Source organism: Saccoglossus kowalevskii, chromosome 7 (genome assembly GCF_978046115.1).
Source record: "Saccoglossus kowalevskii chromosome 7, keSacKowa6.1, whole genome shotgun sequence".
NCBI lineage: Eukaryota > Metazoa > Hemichordata > Enteropneusta > Harrimaniidae > Saccoglossus > Saccoglossus kowalevskii.
The window spans coordinates 16274802-16296110 of NC_140647.1; the positions used below are offsets into that span (position 1 = coordinate 16274802).

General features: G+C 36.9%; 2 protein-coding genes across 2 annotated transcripts in view; one reads left to right on the forward strand and one right to left on the reverse strand.

Moving 5' to 3' along the window:
• Positions 1-185: 185 nt before the first annotated feature.
• LOC146740549 (uncharacterized) lies at positions 186-1094 on the forward strand. The gene has a single exon (XM_085501818.1). It carries the CDS (start codon positions 186-188, stop codon positions 1092-1094), a length of 909 nt encoding a protein of 302 aa, XP_085357944.1.
• A 2366-nt stretch (positions 1095-3460) lies between these two features.
• Positions 3461-21309, reverse strand: part of LOC144349456 (MAM and LDL-receptor class A domain-containing protein 1-like) — a 45415-nt gene continuing 27566 nt past the window's right edge. The window contains exons 22-36 of the mRNA XM_085501819.1: positions 21132-21290; positions 20470-20726; positions 19778-19868; positions 19079-19219; positions 18571-18771; positions 17960-18112; positions 17425-17568; positions 17175-17300; positions 16668-16889; positions 12497-12535; positions 12151-12295; positions 11910-11991; positions 11691-11753; positions 5093-5243; positions 3461-4092 (exon numbers count right to left, since the gene is read on the reverse strand). Of these exons, the coding sequence (XP_085357945.1) occupies positions 3461-4092; positions 5093-5243; positions 11691-11753; positions 11910-11991; positions 12151-12295; positions 12497-12535; positions 16668-16889; positions 17175-17300; positions 17425-17568; positions 17960-18112; positions 18571-18771; positions 19079-19219; positions 19778-19868; positions 20470-20726; positions 21132-21290 (2606 nt within the window). The remainder of the gene's footprint in view (positions 4093-5092; positions 5244-11690; positions 11754-11909; positions 11992-12150; positions 12296-12496; positions 12536-16667; positions 16890-17174; positions 17301-17424; positions 17569-17959; positions 18113-18570; positions 18772-19078; positions 19220-19777; positions 19869-20469; positions 20727-21131; positions 21291-21309) is intronic.

Here is a 21309-nt window from a genome sequence, read left to right on the forward strand (position 1 = left end):
ATGGTGAGTTTAGTGTTTTTTTAGAACAGAAATGATCAGAAGTACTAAAGGTCGGTTGTATCGCAGAGGGGTGAGAGCTTCGCCAGAAATACATGACATGGTGACCCAAGAAATATTGAACAGTGGTGGCGATCCAATAACCGGACGTTTTTGGGAATTTCACGCCTGTGGCCGACAAATTTAAAATGTCTGTTCCTGGCGTTCGCAAGATATGGAGACGATTCATTGAAGGAGATCGAAACGTTACAAGGGGGTCGTTCTCCAGAATAGACGAAGAACACAAAGAATTAATAGAAACGATGAAACGACAACAGCCGTCAATTACATATAAAGTTATGAAAGACAAAATAGAAGAATATGGCAATGTCCCCGGTGGCGTGTCTAAAAGCGCGATTGCACGAATAGTGAGAACCAAACTTACGGTAGGTGCATGGACATTCAAAAGGTTGACTTCAGTAGCGAGGGAAAAATTTACCGAAGGTAATATTGCTTACTGCAACGAGTTTGTCAATTTCCTGCACACCATTGACCCCATGAAGATACAGTTTTTTGACGTAGCTGGAGTAAGAGTCAGCAAAGATATTAACCCGCACTTCGGCCATGCTCTCCGAGGTGAGCGTGCAGTCGAAATACAACGCTACACGAAATCGGCGAGCGTGACTTTGCACCTTCTGTGCAACTTGGGAGGTATTACATATTTCAAGGTGTTCAACGGTACAACAGATACCTACCAGTTTCTCATCTTTTTCGAAGAAGCTGGCGAAAATGTTAGACCGCTAACCGAGCGACCAGTGCTGGAATATGATGACATTGTTGTATTGGATAACCACCCAACGCATCAACATGAAGGCGGTCGCTACCTCGGTCAGTGGTTGGAAAACATGGGAATCGGCATGGTGTATACTCCCTATTATTCACCAGAACTGAATCCGGCAGAGTTTGTTTTCGGGAAAATGAAGCAGATATTGTCTTCCCAGCGTTTTAACGAACTCATTCGACGAGACTTGCATCTTGCTGTGATGGAAGCACTCAGGGAAATTACACCGAGGGATTTATTCGGTTACTACCAATGTGTTGGGTTCATGGATTTGTAACTGAATCAGGCTGCTGACAATAGATTATGTTTCGAACTTACTGCACGTAACAACATTTATTCAAAATTTGGGACTCGAATGAATTTAAAATTATTTTAGTTTTGTATTACCACATTGCTAGTTGGATCTTCAACACTATTTTTAACGTGTGCCACTTTACAATCTGATGCTTTTATTGTATTGTAGTTATTCCCATAGTTTCAATATAATTTGTTATATAAATAAAAGAAACCCGTAACTCATAAACAAGGTCATGTGGTTTATTTCAAAGCAAATACAAAACATTGCATAGTTATTTATATCTGACAATTGTCAAGCTGTTATATCAGTTTATTTACGACAATTTCAAAATAACAGTAACAAAAAACAGCAGTAACGCTAGGAACAAACAAAGGGTATATCTTTAAATGCGGAAAATTAAAAATGTTAACGCTTACTATTTACTAATACTAATAGTATAGCCATGCAGTATAGCAGTGACCCAATGCAACAGTTTACTGTAAACAAGTCAGTGTCAATGAACTTCAAAAATACAGCCACCTGTAAATTTTAACAAGCGACAACAAGCAAACACAACTAAACTCACTGCACCAACCAACGTATTTTGCAAACAATTTCAAATGACTGGGGTGCAATCTACACTAACGACTGACTCCAATAACCACTGCATCACTTTGAGTTGACTATGACAGACAACTGGAATTATTTGCAAGATTTAGAATCAGAATCCTGCCAAATTTAAAAGTTCTGGAGTAATTCTTGATTATCATTCGCTCTGCTTGGCTTCCGATGTTTTTCATTCTCCCGCATATCACGAGAAGTGTTGCCAGATTCACCTCCGAATATGTACATGTTTCAATAATACATGCATCCCAGTGGATCGCAATGTCATTTTTTATCTTGTAATAACCAGGCGGCTTCGTACAACATGTCTAAATTATTATTGGTAGTACTAGAGTCATGTTGTGTTGATAATGCTGTCACCGGATCAACACGCTCAGTCTCCGCAATGTCTAGCGATTTATTTTTTAGTCCACGCATAGACATATCAATTGGCATGTCGTTCGAACACTGGTCATCTGACTCAGTTTTATCAAAACGTGAAAACACGCTTTCACGTTTATATTGTATTTGTGTCTTGGTCGGGTTATAACATGTACTCGGTGACAACTCGTTAACGGCGTTGACAGAAAGTTCGGTAAGTCTTGAATGTTGACTTCGGTTTGGATTGGTCTCGAAATATCGACGAAGAGGACGATTGAATGTACTGAAATCAACGTTGTCATGGTGAATACTAGTGTGTACACGAGAAGGTTGTGACGTGACAAGCTCGTCGTTGATCCGGGTTGTTCCAGGGGCATAGACTGTATTGGCAAATCCGGATTTCGGTTCACAAGACTCAGATGACTGAGACAATAATTGACTGGTGAATGATTCAGTAATATGCCTACATTTTGGTACGGGAATCTCTGGACTGACCCTGTTTCGTGCTGCGTGTTGGTTGAAGGAAGGCGTCAAGTCTACCGGAGCTTCATCACTCAGAACGGTACATGACGGGTTCTCATATTTCCTGCCAGTGGCAGTAACGGTGTCTTGTTTTGTCTGTAGTGGCGACGCCACTGTGACGTCGAAAGCCGAACCCGGGACAGAATCGTGTTCGTTGCGAAGAGTTTGTTTGCAAATTAAGTCCACTTTGTTTTGCATTCTTGATATTACTTCTATTAGATTTTCAATTACAGCAACTCCTTCATTTCGTGTCGCACGGCCTTGGTCAAATCTGAAGGTATTCAAACTTTGTTGAATCCCAAGTTTCAACATCAAGTCGTCTTGTTCCTTTTCTACTTTGCTACAGTGATTTTTTTCTGCCGACATTTCGCCGATGTTTTTACTTGCAGTATTGTCACCCATGTAGTGTGTAATACCGGTATCTGTATTTACTGTGAATTCAGTGGCTTCTGGCCAAGTAACACCTTTCATTTTCCAGAGGTCTATTACTTTTCTCTGTTTTGCGCTTGAATGTCTTTTTTGTTCATTTTCTCCCGTTTTTTGATTGTCAAATTCACAGATTAATTCCTGTAGATCAATCGGGTCACCCGGAAGTCTTCCTTCTAACATTGTTTCAAGTTTTCTACTGTCCGTATTGACTTCCAACCATTTTACCTGGCCCCCAGTTGTCAGATATTTGTCCGTGTCACTGGCAATGAGTTGTTGTCTTATTTTTGCAGCAAATGTGTTCCTGGTAGCCGAGATATTTTTTTCTAACCTTTCAAGTTCTAGATTTTTATCCTTACTTTTTCCTTTTCGTGACTTTATTTCACTTCTTAATTTACTCATTTTCTGTCTTTCGTTTCGGTGTTCACTCCTGGTCACGTCTTTACAAAACGCAGCACTTTCACACTTGGGATAAGTACAGTGAAGTACGTTATGTCCCAGGCGCTGATGACATTTGCTGGTCCACGGATATTAGTATGTAATGGCGACGTTGGCTGGAATGACTCTTCTAGACACTGTAACTGTTTCTCAAGTCTTTCTGTTTCATTCTGATTATTTTCAATGTCTTCCAATAAATCTTCTTTCATTTTCTCGGTCGGAGGCAGGTATTTTAAAGTTGAACCACCTACGTTAATAACATCCGGTCGGATGCTACTTTGTGTCTTTTGCCTGGCAGTTCGCCGATTTTCTCTAACTTGATCTCGCTCAGTATCGTCAATGCGACGTTTTGATTTCTTGCTACTGGTAAAATTACTATGAGTCTCAGAAAGTTCAACATTCTGCTTACGAATAATAACCTTTGGAGATGAGTTTAACGTTACACGTTTATCGACAGCTAGGGTTGGCTTGTCTGCTTTCAGTGGAGTTCTCAGCTTTGCCGCTTCGTGCAAAATTAGACGTCTGTGTCCCGGTGGTATTTTTGGTAAGAAATCATAAATATCATCCTCAGTTATCCGAGCCAGCGCCCGAACACTTGTATATCCGGCCGTCCTCAGTGTCCTCAGTCCTCATCGATACATACTTTAGGAGTTCAACATCAATGCCACTTAACCACAATTCCAGTTGACTTTCTCTTGAAGGACTGTTGCCGTAACTCGCCGTGATGACATCGAGAAAAAAGTCTCGGACGACTGATTATAGAAATACGCGCTATAGTATTTGATTGGTTGAATTCGGAGGTCATGTCGGGTCAATGGGCGTAACTTCGTGACGTTGGAGGGCGTGGTTTACACTTATTTTTTTGGCGCGTCGACTTTTCGTTTGAAAAGTTGGATGACAGCCAGTGATTAGTTGCGTGACAGCCAACCGATTCATCAGGCCTGGCAGTTGCGCAGTAGGGGCGACTCAGAGGCTGAAAAAACAGTTCAGTGGTTTCAGCAGTATAGAACAATAGAGCAATAGGCATGGAATTATATGGCGAACTGAAAACATCTGTCAAGCGGATGTCTGCCATGAGTTGATTATCGCATATCGATAATGGTCTTTATGGATGGAACAGCCCTAAATTATAAATGTTCAAACTTGTCAGTGTGGTGTATCTGAAGTACAAGATTTATGATGTCCCCTCGAAATTATATCTAACACCAGGAAAATTATTATTAAAGGTTATTTATAGATTGCTTTCAGTTCTCCAAGTTTGAAATGTAATACCATTACTGTGAACGCAAGTAAGAATTAATGGAACGGCAATATTTCAGTATAAGACACTGTTTTGCTAGCATATATTTATATTGCTCCCGGTGTAGCCATTGCTTCCTGGGCTGTGTAATGTAGCTGACGAGTGTTTTCATAGCAAAACTGTAATTCATACTTCAATATTGCCATCCAATTCTTTCTTGCGCTGAGAACCATGGCTTCAAAATTGCATACACACATTGAATTCATTGTATTTTTTGTATTATAATTCTTTCTTATTCCTTTTTTATCCAGGATCATGTGTAAGATAAGCATATGGCTTAAAATATGTTTTGCCTCGTTAAATTTAGTCACTCAAATGGAGTACATACCATAATTATTGACCAGTTCCTTTATCTCGTTAGGTTGTAAAACGATTAAGAGATGAGATAAAATTAATGATGTGAACAGTCCTGAAGAAAAACAATACTTCGAAGTACCATGGCCAACAACAGAAATATGTGTGTTGTTATCTTTGTCAAACTGTAGACAAACAGGTGATGATGTACTTTTCTGACGGGCTCATGTTTAATTCATTTCTGATGTCCAAAATTAAAAGACGAATTCAATTGATATCATTATATTCATCTAATTATAAGGTGTTGCCAGGGTCAAACAGGCGATTAAAAATACATCAGTTTATTTGTGGTATCAATGTATTGCCTGGAGCGCGTGCTCTCATCCTCGGACTGGCAAATGTGCTTGTACATTCCATTCTATTATAGACCATTTTCTGATACCTAAATGGTCGTTAGAATGAATCTCATCAGCGTAAAAAAAAACCGTGGATTAAACAAGATTGTATTACAATGATCTTGGAGCCACCAACCTCAATATATATATATATATTTCTATATGCCATGCCCTTCAGGGCTAATAATGAAGGCCATCTTAATTATATTTTGATATTTACAGTTAGTTGATATAAATATATAATAACTGTGCTCTGATTGGTCTGACTGTCAGATTTTAAAGTCGGGTAGCCAATCACGCATAGTGTTGCAAGTAGCTTCGCGTTGACTTCTTTTTTGTAAACATCGCTCATCGTTCTAAATCAAAGGTTAAAATGGAACATAATTCAGATTACAGAATGGCCATTGTGTCTGGTACGCTGATAATGCTATCACTTTGCGCGCGATAAAGTTCATACAAGATCATCTTAGATATAAATTGTGGTTTATTTGATGAATATTAATGTATATAACATGGAGTGGATTTTCGCGAACAATATGTGATTTTGATGGTCTAGCTATGTGTACTCGGCAACTCTCTATTCCCTGGGTCAATCCATTCTGTGGTGGGGTACATTAGTTTTATCGATTCGGTTCATGTCTCCGTGGGTAAATTTGGCATAGCTTTGTGGAATTCCCGAGAAATATACATTTAGCGTTTAAATTCGTCGTTACTTGTTTTCAATGAGTTGAGCTACATTTTACCCCACATGCAATGCACACAACAAGGGACATCGTGTGGTCCACTCTTCGAAATACGCCGCTCTTGTTAGCCCGTTGCCTTATGTGCGGGTTCCCATCTCGCTCTATTCAATTCAGTTTTGGACATTTATTGTTGTTCACTTCTATTTGATTTATATTGAGCTTTTTGTCTTCATACTTTTCCGATCGATTCTAGCTATCCCAATAGAAAAAAATATCATCCATTACAGGAAGAAATTAGTCACCAGTTATGCCCCGTTATAATAAATAAGTGGGACAAGTGTGAAACAGCGTTCGGTTCGATTCACGTTCAATTCGCGTTCGATTCACGTTCGTTTCGCGTTCGATTGACTTACAAATTGAAATATCTATAATTTACACAAAAGTTTATATATGGCATATTTTGTGTAGGAAAATGGGGATCAAACTATTCTTTTTGGAGAAAATCATGGTTATAAATAGTCCTACAGTCTCGCTCACATCGGAAGGCACGTGGGCTCAAACAAGTATAAAATAGACCTAGAAACATACGAGAAACGCATAAATATGTTTAAAGAAAATGAATCTTATGTAAAAAATTATATAGTCTTATAAATTATCACCACTCAATTCAAAAACAAATAAAATCTTTGAAACAAGGACGTTGATGATGTTTTTATTTATAATCATTGTTCTTTGACCTCCTGTGCATTCGCAGACGCGTCAAGGAACTGTCATGCGCACTATGAAAGTGTTACTAAATTGATCTCTATTTTTCCCGCTCAAAAATATTGTTTAGTTAGCTGAAATTGCTATATATATCAATTATGGGTATTTCAGTGGACGTTTCAATCGTACGTGAATCGAACGCGAATTTAACGCGAATCGAACCGAACGCAGTCTTCACACTCGTATAAGTGGGTCAGTCTGACGTTGGCAAGCTAAACATCACGAATGACAAGTGTGCTACTCGATGTCAGCTTATTTGTTGGCTTTGTAATGGAGCCTTTGTAAACAAACTTCAAAAATGAATTGTCTTAATAAGAATTTGAATTTCAGCCAAATTCTCGGGAGAGTGACTTCTCAAGACAAAATTGTGCGTATACGTCGCAGCCACACAGCCTTAAAATAAATTGTCATACGAAACAAAATTGAAAAAATATTGGAAACAAATTACAAACAAAAGTTAAAAATAGAATACAAAATTCCATTGCTTGGTCTCGGAGAGCGTGGCTCTAAAAAATACAAATTGATCGGACTAATTCCCAGTTACATTTTGTCATATATTTCGACCACGGCGAAATTCAGTTGGGGACCTGAGTCACAAAACATGCCGTGGTTTCGCGGCTCCATGGTCGTATTATGGCTATTGTAATATTAGGCAAACATTTACGCGGCGGATCCGAACATGTCGAAGAACTTAATGAACTGGTAACGAGTACATGTCAAACGAGCTTTAGTACCCGAGACAACTGATCGGAAAACACAAATAGTATACTGTCTCTGACTGGATATTGCATTTGATACTTTCAGTGTTTCGGTTTTCAAAAACACTACTATTGTAACTCTTATCAGTTTTTCATCTGTACAATGCATATAAAATGAGGATTTACGAGCAATGAAAATCAGGTATAATAAATGGGAAATTTCATTCCTTTTTGTAAAATATAAAATATTACATTGCTTTAGTGAGTTCGTATATTTTATAAAAGAATCATTAGTTTATCAAGTCACTTGCTAAAATACATATAAAATAGAAATGAATAGTTATTACTTCCCTTCTGTCAATCTGAAAAGTGAATGAGCGCATATCATTCTCACTGCATCTTAAATTAATTGATTGATTGATTGATTGATTGATTTTAAAATGTTTGAGTGCATAATAATGCATGTTATTTTGAATTTCGTTTAGTATTCTCAATTATTTTGAATCTAAACGTCTACGGGATCATGTGCATTTCAAAGTAGATTTTCAAAATTATACGATGATTAAATACACAGAGAATGTGAAGAGATGTCACTGCTAACACCCAACAGATATATAACGATAACAACGCAATAACACACCTTAGTGTGCTTGCTTGACGTTCGATAACATCTGATTGGCCCAGGCATGTTCAAACGTAAATTGAAATATATTTCCATCGACAAAGAATTGAAAACAAGAATGGGAGAGGTTGTAAATGCGTGCAATTGCTAGAAATTGTGTTGCGATACTTCGGTACGCGATTACTAGTTCCATTGAGCACAATACTCATAATATGATGCTCCCTCAACGTACGGTGTAACAGTGAGCTAATAAGTTTATTTATTAATTAATTAATTATGAGCCAGTTGGGCGAGGCTAATCGAGTCGTCAACTCGGTGTGGTTCTTAACCAGTCTTATGATTGGTTGTTGACAATTTCTGAACAGGCCACGCCTCCAACTGTACAGTGCTTTCGGAGCGACCGTTAATTATTCATAAATGGAGTCAATTTGGGTAGGTTTCTTGACTTATTCTGCAGATATCGTTAAAATATAGGTAAGGCTTTGACGAAATTACAGAGAGCAACTAATATTCTTCAAGCTGGTATTTTTTTTATAGATTTTATTTTTCATTCTGTTCGTCTGTTTTTTCAAGTTCAAAAAATATGAGCTAGCTGGAGCTATCTTTCTTACACTTGGTACCAACCGATACACCCCCCCCCCATGCTCATAGGGACTGTGTACAGTTGATTATAGTCCCTGTGATAGAAGAGAACATTCTGGCATTGTTCCCTGGAAATGTTTGTACCATTGGAGAAAGTGAATGAACAAATAGGACAAATGTCCAGTTAGGATTACAAAATGGTTGTACATATTAACACAGTATAACAATAACCATACATTTGATTATTGTTCGAACTGCGCATGCGTCGCGCCTTGCGGAAATCCTAAACCTAACCTGTTACGAGTAAATTCTTACTTTTATAACAAAAACGAGTATTAAAGAGGCAATGTGATTTTTAGTGCGTTTGAATAATTTAAATCGATATAACACCTTGATAAAACATTAAAGTAAGTATCAAAATAAATTGAAAAAAATAATATGCGTATGCGTTTCTGATTTACATATTCGTACAGGTAATTACAAACAATTGTTTCCAATATTTTATCGAATGATTACTTTTATGTTTGCTGATATTTACTTACATTGTCTCTTTAAATAAGAGCCCACAACATCCACCATCGATAATGTTTTAGTATATGTGTTATCTCGTTCATGATATTTGTATTTATACAAGGCGACGAAGCAGAAACAATCTTACCTGCAAAACCACAGAGCAGAAGAATCATCCAAAACGTCTTCATATCGAGGCAAAGGGTGATACACTTTCCCTATATCCTCAATGTTATTGAAAGTGGTGTGTGGTGCGTAGATCGGCGAGATCACGACAGAGGGGCTGAAAACTGGTGGCACCACCTATCGTGGACTCAATATCTATGGTTACCAAAAAACAGGGCAAGATAAAATGGATACGATTATCAACGCTGATTCGGCGTCGGTGGATCATACCATTTTTTTAAAATTACGAGTACCTTTTATTCTGCATCCAATTTGGTTATTTGATACGGTCGCTGTAACATTTGGTATTGGCTTGGTATTTTCCTGAAAATCTGCGACGAATGTGGTATACTCTATAAACGGGGTATGCCACCGCAGAGGGGGTGGAATCAAACGCACCTCATAATAACGAATACCCCTGTTTATATTAATGGCACATTGTAAACACAGTTGGAATCGAGGACAGTGGCGAAGAAGACATAAAGAACAAATACTACTACACATCTATTTAGGGGTCAAAATGATAAATTCGATCTGACGTTCTCTTGTAAGTAAACAACCAAACTAGAGTTTGAATGCAGTTGAGTATCGCCAGGTTTATTCTCAATCAGATTTCACTCTTAGAAAGACAAAACACATGTCTTAGTACATAGCATACGATTGTACGCCATCATCAAGTTATACCATAATTCTACGATTTTTAGTACAAGTGGTGTCATATCTCATTCGTTTTTCCATGAGTTCAAGATACTTTGCGATTTCATTTCGCAGACATACACAAACATTGGTTTTATATATAATTATAATTACATATGACAATATATGTACATGATTTTTATTAAATCCACATATTTACGCTGGATTTTATATTTGTTATTTCGGCTCAGTGATATACACAGGGTAAAGGTTTTCAGATACTAATCTATTATATAGATATAGTATGTCGAATAAAATACTTAAGCGATACTGTGAATTGTACAAAATCATGTAGCGATATTTAAGGATGATTGGCCACCTGCAACCTAAACTACAATTTTGTAATAAACGATGCTTTACGTCTGGAAGTCTAAATAATCAATGAAGAGTTTGTTTAGTCATGATTTCAAGGTCAAAGTCTCAACAGACATATAGTGCGTGTTGACCTTTACGCCAGGTCGTGAGGTTTTAAAGATTATGCTATATACACGCCACCAAATATCTACGCGTGAGCATAACAACACGAAAGGCTGGATTGATAGTTTTGTTGGTTCGTTTGTAGGTGACAAATGACATACAAAGATGATAAATGGGTTTGACATGCCGATATAATAATGATATCATAACGCCCAGGTGTCCAGTCGTGTTCAATCCAGTCATTTGTCACTTTTGTCTGACCGTCGATACAAGTACTGTACATGACATTTCAAAGCTTAAACGAACGTCAGAATTCTAAAGTAGATTCAGTAAAAAATAACAATACGTTACTCGTACACTAACGCACTTTCAATACTTATACATATATAGCATACTACGGAAAATCAATCTGTATTTTGTATAAAAAAATGTAATTATATTTCAGGCAATTATTCAAACTTACATATCTTATCAAGCAAGTGAAATACCTTTTCGAAAGTATTGCATGCCTAGTCCCATTCCTGCCTATTTTGTGAATAACATTGACAGTTTTCAAAAATTCAAATGCCAATAACGAGATTAAATGCACATCATTTGAAATAGACAAATAGAGATTACGTATTCAATTTCAATCGTGGCTGGCTATGGTGTGCGCTATGAAATAGGAAACTATAGCTTGCAAAATTGAGTTCGTTTTTATATTCAAAAGTTTGTGCTCTATCATGGTATATGTAAATGTTTCTTCGCATTAATTGATTATTTGAACAAATACTATATGAAATACATCATGACAGGCCCATCAAAAAGAAATGTATTACTGTAATACGTATTCAAATATTCAAAAGAGACATCCACCATATGTTGAATTAGATTAATATATGTTGTGTCCATGGTTCTTGTGTAAAAAAAAAACAGCGTCCAATAACTTGTTATTAGGCCGAGGACCCCTTCTGTAAATAATGCAAATAAGCTGAGTAAACACTACATTCTTAAGTTATTCGTGGGGTGCTAACATGTATAAGAAAATATTATCTAAAGTGGTATTTTTATAGTACGGTATTATAGTGTTGTCGAATAATTTATTCAAGACAGTACTCACGTCATACAAGGTTGCTGTATCTTTAGTTGTCGATGGTAGGGTAACTGGTGCGGCTCCATGGTCCTATACAAAAATAACAGAAACAATCAATGTCATCTTACACGTATTATACAAGTCACAAACATCGTGTCGCGTGGCGTACGCTTGCTATGAAAGCCTCACCGTGATTGGCCACTTGTGATTACACTACAGACGCTTAAAACAGACACACAGACGTACCTGTGACGGCATACCATATCCAGGGTTGTCTATTGACGAGTCAAAGCCCGTAGATGCTGGCGTGCTCTTTTTGAAACTTACACTTTATTAAGAAAAGAAGAAAAGAATATTTCAAAGGAAAAAAAACGTAAAATTTAAAATTGAAACGGTATTGAATAGTGTCAATATCACAGATGAAAATAAAACACGTGACAATGCCATACATTTTATTAGTTGAGTATTTATTGTTACGTATACTCACGCCGAGATAGAGGAAAGCGTGTTTGATAGGGACTCTGGGACCATAGATTTATTTTGCTTCTTTCTATAATAATACCACACACCACTCAAACATCCAATAATCAATAATGTGAGAATAATACAAGTGAAGACAATAGCACCCGTATCTGAGAAAACACAATGCAAGAGGAAATATGAAATAACAAAAATAATGCATATTAATATATACCTGGGATCTGAAATACTGAAAATGAAATGCCTTTCCTTGTTTCTTAAATATATTCACTAGGAAACAGAACACAGATTGTTGATTATATTTGATTGAATGTATGGATCTTTTTAAAAAATGTATATTATCAGTTACTTACTGGTTGACGAATATTCAGGATAGTTCGGTGGTACATAATCTGGTGGAGAAGTAGAGTGTAGAAGGGTGTGATAAGAAGGAAAATGTTTTTTGAAATGCCTGATATCTAAAGGTAATATATTCTCAGGGTGGACATCCGGGCATTTTCACCGCCTGGCAACCATTATCACAGAAAACGAAAGCCGAAAACTCCAGGAAACGGTATTTTGGGTTAATTGTTCAGAATCTCTAACAATAACAAATCTACCCCTACATGTTCAACATATATAAAATCGGTGTTCCACAGCTCGCATATGTTCATAGTAATGATACATTGTACAGTGTTTTGCGTACAAGTAACATTATAGAAATTCCTGTGACATAGCGCCGCCGCTGAGAATATGTGAATATAACAAACCAACCCGACATTAGTTGAATGGGGAAAATACAAGTCATAGACACAAAGACAAGACTACAACCAGGGTACATTCAGTATAATAAATTACAACAAACATGGTCAACTCTGTGAAATGTTGATGAATACAACCAATAGGTGCTTTTAGCTGTTTCGAAAAAAGTGAACAATGGCTGCTCCATATGTGGCAGCCACCATATACCATGTACTGTAAATCTCGGAAGCACTTTCATGTTTTTCATTAAAACACGCCGTTTTAATTGAAAACACACTGTTGTAATTAAAACATGTGTATTATATAATAAAACCCTCAAAACAGTAGTGTTTTAGTATTTTTAGAAAAGTGTTTTAGGGAGTTATTAAAACACTTTTTGATGAAAATTAAGCACATTGTAAACACACAAAAATACATTTTTTCTGAAATAAAACACTAGGTGTTTTACGGTGACATAAATGTGTAATCAAAGTGTTTATTGATAGAACATTTAAGGGCTAATGCATCCACCTTTATGCAAAATTGAGTGAAGAGTCTGGGGACTCGTGAGTAAACATTATGGTATATATGCCAACTAGACAATCACCGAAAGTGACGTAATGATGCGATGGGTCATGACATTACTTCCAGAAAATAATGTTATGTCACGCACCAACCAATAAGGTTTTACCAACCTAAGCACAACTAGAAATCGAGACACGTGGTGAATTAAGTACATCGTGGCCTAACGGATTTTATTAATCTGCATTTGGTGAACAGTAGTTGTCGTTACAATGACATATGAGCATTCTCGCATGTTTGTTTTTTTCCTCGAGTGTTAATGTATAATACACATTTGTATTCATGCGAGTAAAACACTAAAAACTTTTCTTCCGAATTGTTAAATTGTTTTATCATGGAGCACTTTATAAAACAAACACACATGTAATGTTTCAGGGTAAAACACTCGACTATGCATGTTTTATAAGTGTTTATGTACACGACATGTACACAATTTCATCAGTGTAACTAAAACACTTTTCTTACAAATTGTTTTGTCTTGAAACACTTTTTAAAACAAACACACATGTAATGTTTCGAGGTAAAACACCCGACTATGCATGTTTTATAAGTGTTTACATATATGACATGTACAAACTAAAAGCAACTAAAACACTTTTCTTTGAAACTGTTTTATTTTGAGTCACTTCAGAAAACAAACAAACTTGCAATGATTCAACCTAAATTACCCGATTATATACAGGACGCTTTTGTATGCCGTCTACGGTATGCATCTATAATAGACACAATATTTATTATCGACTGTATGTAGCATATTTATTGGGAAAAACATTTGACATACTGTGCATGTAGCGATACATTTACTGATTTTAGTATTTTGCGAGTGTGCATACCATGTACCTGTCACAAGTTTAATAACCGATGGAATTAAACATGCACCGTGTTATCAATGTTCGAGTTAGTAAGCTGGACGACGCTAAACAGGCAATTATTCCCTGTGATCGAATCATTAGATTCAATTTCTTTACAGCTCTTATTTTATTGGCAGAGCCTCGGTGTTGAATTCCAATATGGTGATTACCACGCACCTGTGCAAATTGTCGCCTAATTTAAACAAGCTCATTTAGGCCTCTAATAATACATAACCATTCATTGTTATTTAGAAATGTAATTAATACAACAAATACAATATGGAAACAAATATTGAACAATAAATAAGTTTGCTACTTCTTTGCAAATATTTTGAGATACCTTTCGTAAACGACGGTTGACATTAATGTATGTTGCGTGTTCAGGTCACGGGTAACTTGTGTCGTGCGCACGCCCATTCATGACTGAATGATACTATCGGGAGTATACGTGGACAGGTGGCATATTCGTTGAAGAAGCAATAACAACTTGAATCGAATGAAGTCTTTTTTTTATTTTCCGGGGGGAAAAGGGAACCGGAAGTTATCCTAAACAAACCTGAAGGTATCATGATATTGTTACTCCGTTACGAAGCGTGTGGAAAATGTAATTGATAGAGCCAGCGTCGGCACTTGTGTACTACATTGATATTTGCAGCGGTCTCCATTTATTTCTTTATTGTTCGGCATAACTGATTAAACTCAAGTTCATGAATTTACAGGGCCAGAGAATTTCATATCACATTACGTCCATGCCAACACCCCCCAGATCAATATCTGAGTTACCAAATAAAATCATAGAAATCTTGCAGAATTTAACAGGTTTGTGGTAATATTTTCGCCTATATATTACATGCGCGTTAGTTTATAACAACAATAATATTTTCATCGTATATCGCATTGTTTTAAACAATAATGATAATTATTTGAACATTACTCACTGCATTTTGATAATATTATACTTTTCAGATTTTAAGAGAAGCGATCGGAGCGAACAAGAGGAAACTGCTAATGGTGGGAATTAATTTTGTTCTGTTAATATGGGTTACTACTGAAAAGGTTCAAAGATGTTATTGTTCGTTTCAGTTAATTACTCGTCTGTTTTGAGGTGTAAATTTTCGCAAATATTGGGTATTATATCTACAGTTTCACGAAAAGTTTGAATTTCAGTACAAATAAACACGCTTACTCACGCGATTGATAATATCTTTTACAACAACTATACATGTCTGGTTTCCTTAAATGTTACATTCGAACTTACTTTATTAATGTTTATATTTAGGAATACAATCTTACTTGATTATGTGATTTGTTTATTGTCTGTTATGATTACTGTACAATAGTGTAAAGTGCCTCATCGTGAAACGCATCATTCGATATATTTTGTTTTCAGAAATAATAATTTTAATGATTTTTTTATCATGTTATCAGTGTAAATACATTTTAAAATGTGTCTCTGTTACGAACATTTGTCAATATTTTGTTTTATTGTTCAAAGTGTTGCGGTGATAAACACGTTTTCAATAAATATTTCTAGTGAAATCACTTTATTAAAACAAGTCTTCGGTTGAGACATTTTTCTATGTGTCGCGATTATAGATCATAGCACTTTTAAAAGTGTTGTGATGATAAACACTTTTTATACATGTTCCTGGTGGGAACACTTTACAAATATGTGACTAGTAAAACACTTTTAAAAAGTTTTGTGATAATAAACACGTTTTATGCATGTTTCTGCTGGAAACACTTTTAAAAACGTGTTTCTAATGTGTTATGGATAAAAACATCCCTGAAATGTTCCACTAAAAGTATTTTCATAATGAACACTTTGCAATTATGCAGATTATAAACACTTTAAGTGTTTTTAAAGTGGGGACAAGCTTATCAACGCTCTAAATGTTTTATCACAAAACAGTAAAAATGTTTTATAACACTCTAATGTTGTAAAATAACTCATTTGCGATTTTGAGAAAAACGCTTAATTTGTTTAATTATAAAAGTGATTTTAAAGTGGGGACAAAAAAGTGCCATATTTAAAACACATTGATTTTCAGTGTATGCAGTATTGACCGACAAGAACGAGACAACCACGCACGCTACAATTACACGAACACCACTATTAAATAGCATGCACGCCACACTACACAGCCTAACTAATAAACGAAATATATATAGACAATCATGAAGTGATTTCAGGTGTTTTGTGAAGAGTCGGCTCATCCTGCTACACACGTGACACCCAACTCATAATACCTACCAAAATGAGTTTCAGTATTTTTATATTTGCCATTCTACCCCCCCCCCTCCCTAAATATATTTTTTTATAACTCATGTTTTACCCAAATATATTTAAAATAACTTAATATATACATACCATCGCAATTTCCGTAAAACATCTCGGTATCATCAATAGCCATATTGCTCTTTTGACCGTTACCCCGGATGCCCTCAATAAGTATTTGAAATTCGTAGTCAAGGTTTATACTGATTCTCACTTCCTTCCAGTCATCGCCTTGGTCTCCTTTTTTACTCCAGATTTCTGTTCGGCTTCCCAATTGTTCGGCGTGAGCATAGTACACTCTTAACATTCCCATGTCTGTGATGAGATTTACACTAGTTTATATTTGCAAAGAATGGTGTGCTAAAGTGCCTTCATTCTCGATACTCATATCTGAGGTGTGTGTGCAGTCAGCATGCTAATATTAAACTAAGCTATTATACACAGAGTAAGTGGGTCGATTGTCCAACATTATGTATCATTGTTTTTTTCAAAATCAAACAGAAACATAACAGGAATTGAAAGTCTCTCAATTTTAAAAGACCGAATTAATCCAAATTGGATTGTACTTCATATATTATAATATATAATATTTTGAATCACCTGATCCGTGCATATGGTAATAGAAGATAAAGCAACCATCGGGTGTGGGATCGAAGTGTTCGCTGGTGAGCCATGCTTTCCATCCCTGGGTCACAGGGGAGCTTGATTCAGTGTACATGTAGTAACCTATTTAAGGAGAACATAATGATAAACTCATTACACAATGATACACGTGAATAAACTGCTACCTGCACGATGTATGTATCAAACAGTGAGACACATCTATTAGGTGTATTAATGATGGTATTACCAGCGGCAGAGGCTGTTGTGTGGTCCCTGGGAGGACCGGTTCCCGAAGTTGGAGTACCATCCTTGTCACGCTGCCAATCAAAATCATCTGCATCGCGATTATTAGTCCATCCACACATATTGCCGCCATCGAATGTGCAGTGACCTAGAAACGAAAAATGTAGGATAATGGTAAAAATGGGTGGAATGTGTGTCTGTCAAACAAAGGGGTAAAAAACTTGAATGTCCGTTACTTGTATTATCCCGGTTATTCACAATTATACATCTAATTATCGTGATGGTTAGAAGTGAGATTTTGTACACCAGCTCCACGAATAGTCCATCATGGTACTACTTCTGATAATATCTAAGATTGCCACCGCTAACTAACTGTATGCCATATAACACTAACGACTTTCAAATAGTCGGCCATTTTTATTGGCTTAAGCACAAGAAATTTAGGAAATTTAATTTGACCTACATACCACTCCCCATGAAAAAATAGAAAACTTTCAGAAAAAACAAACTTTTAAGTGGTCTGGTTCTATGACACCTACCAGGGATTCCACAGGAACCAACTTTGGGATAGAGATCGTCGATTGCAATATCTCCTTTAGTGTCACCTCCCCTTACGCCCTCGATAACAATTTGATAGTCGAATGGGGCATATGCTTCGTACACTCCATAACGCCACTGGTTTCCTTGGTCGGCTGAAAGAATGATTTTTTTCGTTCGTTCGATTAGTCTATGTCGCCCATAAAGCACTATAACAACTGACAACCAGATAAGCTCGGTTCGAACGACTACATTCACAACCGAGAAATATGTTGTATAGGTGTGCAGGCTTTTTTTTAAAAAAATTGGATGTGATACTCGTATATTTTACTACAAAGAAATGCATCGTGAGTTGTCGTGGATAATAGGGTCAGTGCAATCGACGGTATTTGTAGGTTAAAGGGCGACAGTCGTCGCGCCGCGTCCTGTTCGATATGGAACTCATAGCGACGTATAGAACGCGTGTGAAATACATTGTTTATTTACATGAAATTCGAACACACGCTACGCGACGACCATCGCGGTTTAAACTAGATAAAGTACGGTCACATATACAAGTGTCCTCCATAATTGCATTTCAGTTTGGGCAATGATAACAAAGAAATGTACTCACTGTGTTTCTCCCAAACCGTCTCACTCTCCCCTCCCGTGTCTACCGTTCTAGTGTATACATACAGCGAACCTATATCGTCTCCTGACATGTGATACCAAAATTCCAAGCACTCTGTCGTTCCACCCGGAATAACTGCACTGAGAAGCCTGGCTTCCCATCCCTCCCGTCTTGGCCAAGACGTTTCAATAAACAAGTACCATCCTGTTGGATTTGAATCAATATGAAGAAAAATACAAAATAGATTCAATATAGAAGTGTTGTGAACATGTTCGTCAAAAAATACACCATATAGATTGCACGGACATAATCAGCTCATCGTTAAATGCGTATTTTGAATACTAAAATGTCCGGTAATTAAACGTCTAAAAAATAGGTCGACTCGCGTACGTACATGTATATGTACACATGTTCTTGATCTGATTGTTTGATAAAGATATATACACATACACTAAACATGCCGTGAAAATAGTGCAACTGCCTACAAATAATAAACGTACAGCGAACGTACCGTCTTCTGTCCCGGTAGTGTGGTCCACAGTTGGCCCAGTATTGTCAGACATCGTGCCATCGCGTCCTCGTCGCCAATTAAAGTCATTGGTTTCGTCATTAGTCCAATCACACCATTCACGGCCTTCAAAGTCACACCACACTAATTAAATGAGATATGAAACGAAATGAAATTAATGGGAAACATTCATATCTTGGTTACGATTTTATTTGTAAATGTACTGTTTTTCTGGTTATTTTTTTTTTTCATGCAATCGGGCATGTAACATTAACCGAAATCTTGTATTTGCAATGCCACATTCGTTATGTTTCTAATTAAGTCCAAGAAATGCGACGTGTAAAATGCATGGCGAATATGACGAAGTGATTTCCAGTTCAAACAAGCCAATAATGTATGTTCTAATGCCAGGTGTAGCTAAAGTTTAAAAGACAATAACAGGCTGACCCAAATAATTTGAGGGAAATAATAGACATCGAGAAAATAAACATAAAAACACACAGACATAGATTATTCTGATCACAAAAAACCTAGCTTAAAAACAAATTTATGGAAAAATAGTTTGCATTTTTTTTTACCATCTTCGTCATACCCTTAATATGTTAAGTTCGATTGCTTTATGCCCGTTATTGGCACGTTATTTCGCTATCACTCTTACACAATGTATGCATGTATGAAATTTAAAAAAAAAACGATTCTCACATGATGGTGGACACTCTCCTTCCGTCCATTCTATATCGTCGACTGCAATATCACTTGAAACGCCATTGCCCATATCAGCGATAAATTCGAACTAGATAAAAGTAGTAGCTAGTGTAAGAGTCAGTATCTAATCATAGATTACTTATAATTAAAAGCCCAACCACCACCACCCCCTTCCCCGTGGCAGAATCAGCTGTATCGAGATCCCTTTGGCGCCAGAATTTATTTATTAAATCGAGTACAATGTTATGATATATTTTCGTACAGTATTATCGGTGTGATCTCGAGGCCAATACATGACCCTTGACGGCGCTTCTAATGCCGTCTCTCACGACGTATTGCTTGAGAAGAAATACCATCATATGTACCACCCACAATCCGATAAATAACATATAAATATAGTCCGAATAGAACGACATCGTGTGTATGAGGGCCTTTACGTTGCGTTGTAACTAGGATTGTCCTCACAGATTTATATTCACTTATCATCCTACAGAACTATGCATACACCATACAGCGTTTGCAATATTAAGCGTCACTCTTACCGCGGCAGACCGTTAAAAGAAGATTTGGAACATGGCTTCATCATTAACGTCGGCGACACGCCAGAGGACCGACAGTCGTTTCTCATTATCAGTCGAACTGAATAACTGTCCGTACTAAAACGTGTTAACGATGATCAGAGTACTTACCTGGAATTGCACATCGTCTAACCCCAAGGTCTTTTGCATCTTGTGCCATTCGTTTCCAAGAGTGCCCTCCTTTCTGAATACGTCGAATGCAGCAAAGCCAAGTTGACGTTGTCTTAACGTGAGTGAGCCAACCGTTGCACCGTACATGTGGTAGTAAAACGTCAGACACATTTCAGTAGTAGCGGGCTGCGGGTAGGTAACAAACACGGCTCTTTTTTCAGTCATTGGTACTGTACTTTCAGCAACCAAATACGTTCCTGGAATTACATGAAAGCTCGTTTTGATTCAAAATTATGATTTACTACTCTTAGCGAAAAACGTAATCTGAGTACAAGCGTAACACATTATCTTTGTGCTAGACCGCATTGCAATATTTATAAACGCAACTGCCTTCGATTGAAGTTTGTTGAATTCAAATCCAAACGTGACGATTGGGCCGGCTTGTTCGGTACCACCTATATCTACGAATAAATAAAAGAAACTGCAAGTATTTTAATTCGCTATTATGTGGCGTGGCTATACGAACTCATACATAGCGTACGAGCCGTTCGAGTTGATATGATTTAGATTGATATACAATTCCTAACGTACATGACTTTGTTCACTCAAGTAACTTGTAACACGGTTACGTCAATGACAAATCAATCAATAGTCATAATTACCGTCATCCGAGCCAGGATATTTTGTATTATCGTGCTCTGGGCCTGTTGAAATTGTTGGCCCCGTTCCAGACCGACGCTTCCAGTCAAAGTCATCGACATCAATATCGTTTGGTTCCTGCTGCCATCCGCACATGTCTATTTCAAAATCGCACGTTAAATCTGCAATTGTCATCAGTAT

Excerpts from the sequence above, each read along its gene's own strand:
- LOC146740549 (XM_085501818.1), top strand. The coding sequence starts at position 186 with ATGTCTGTTCCTGGCGTTCGCAAGATATGGAGACGATTCATTGAAGGA.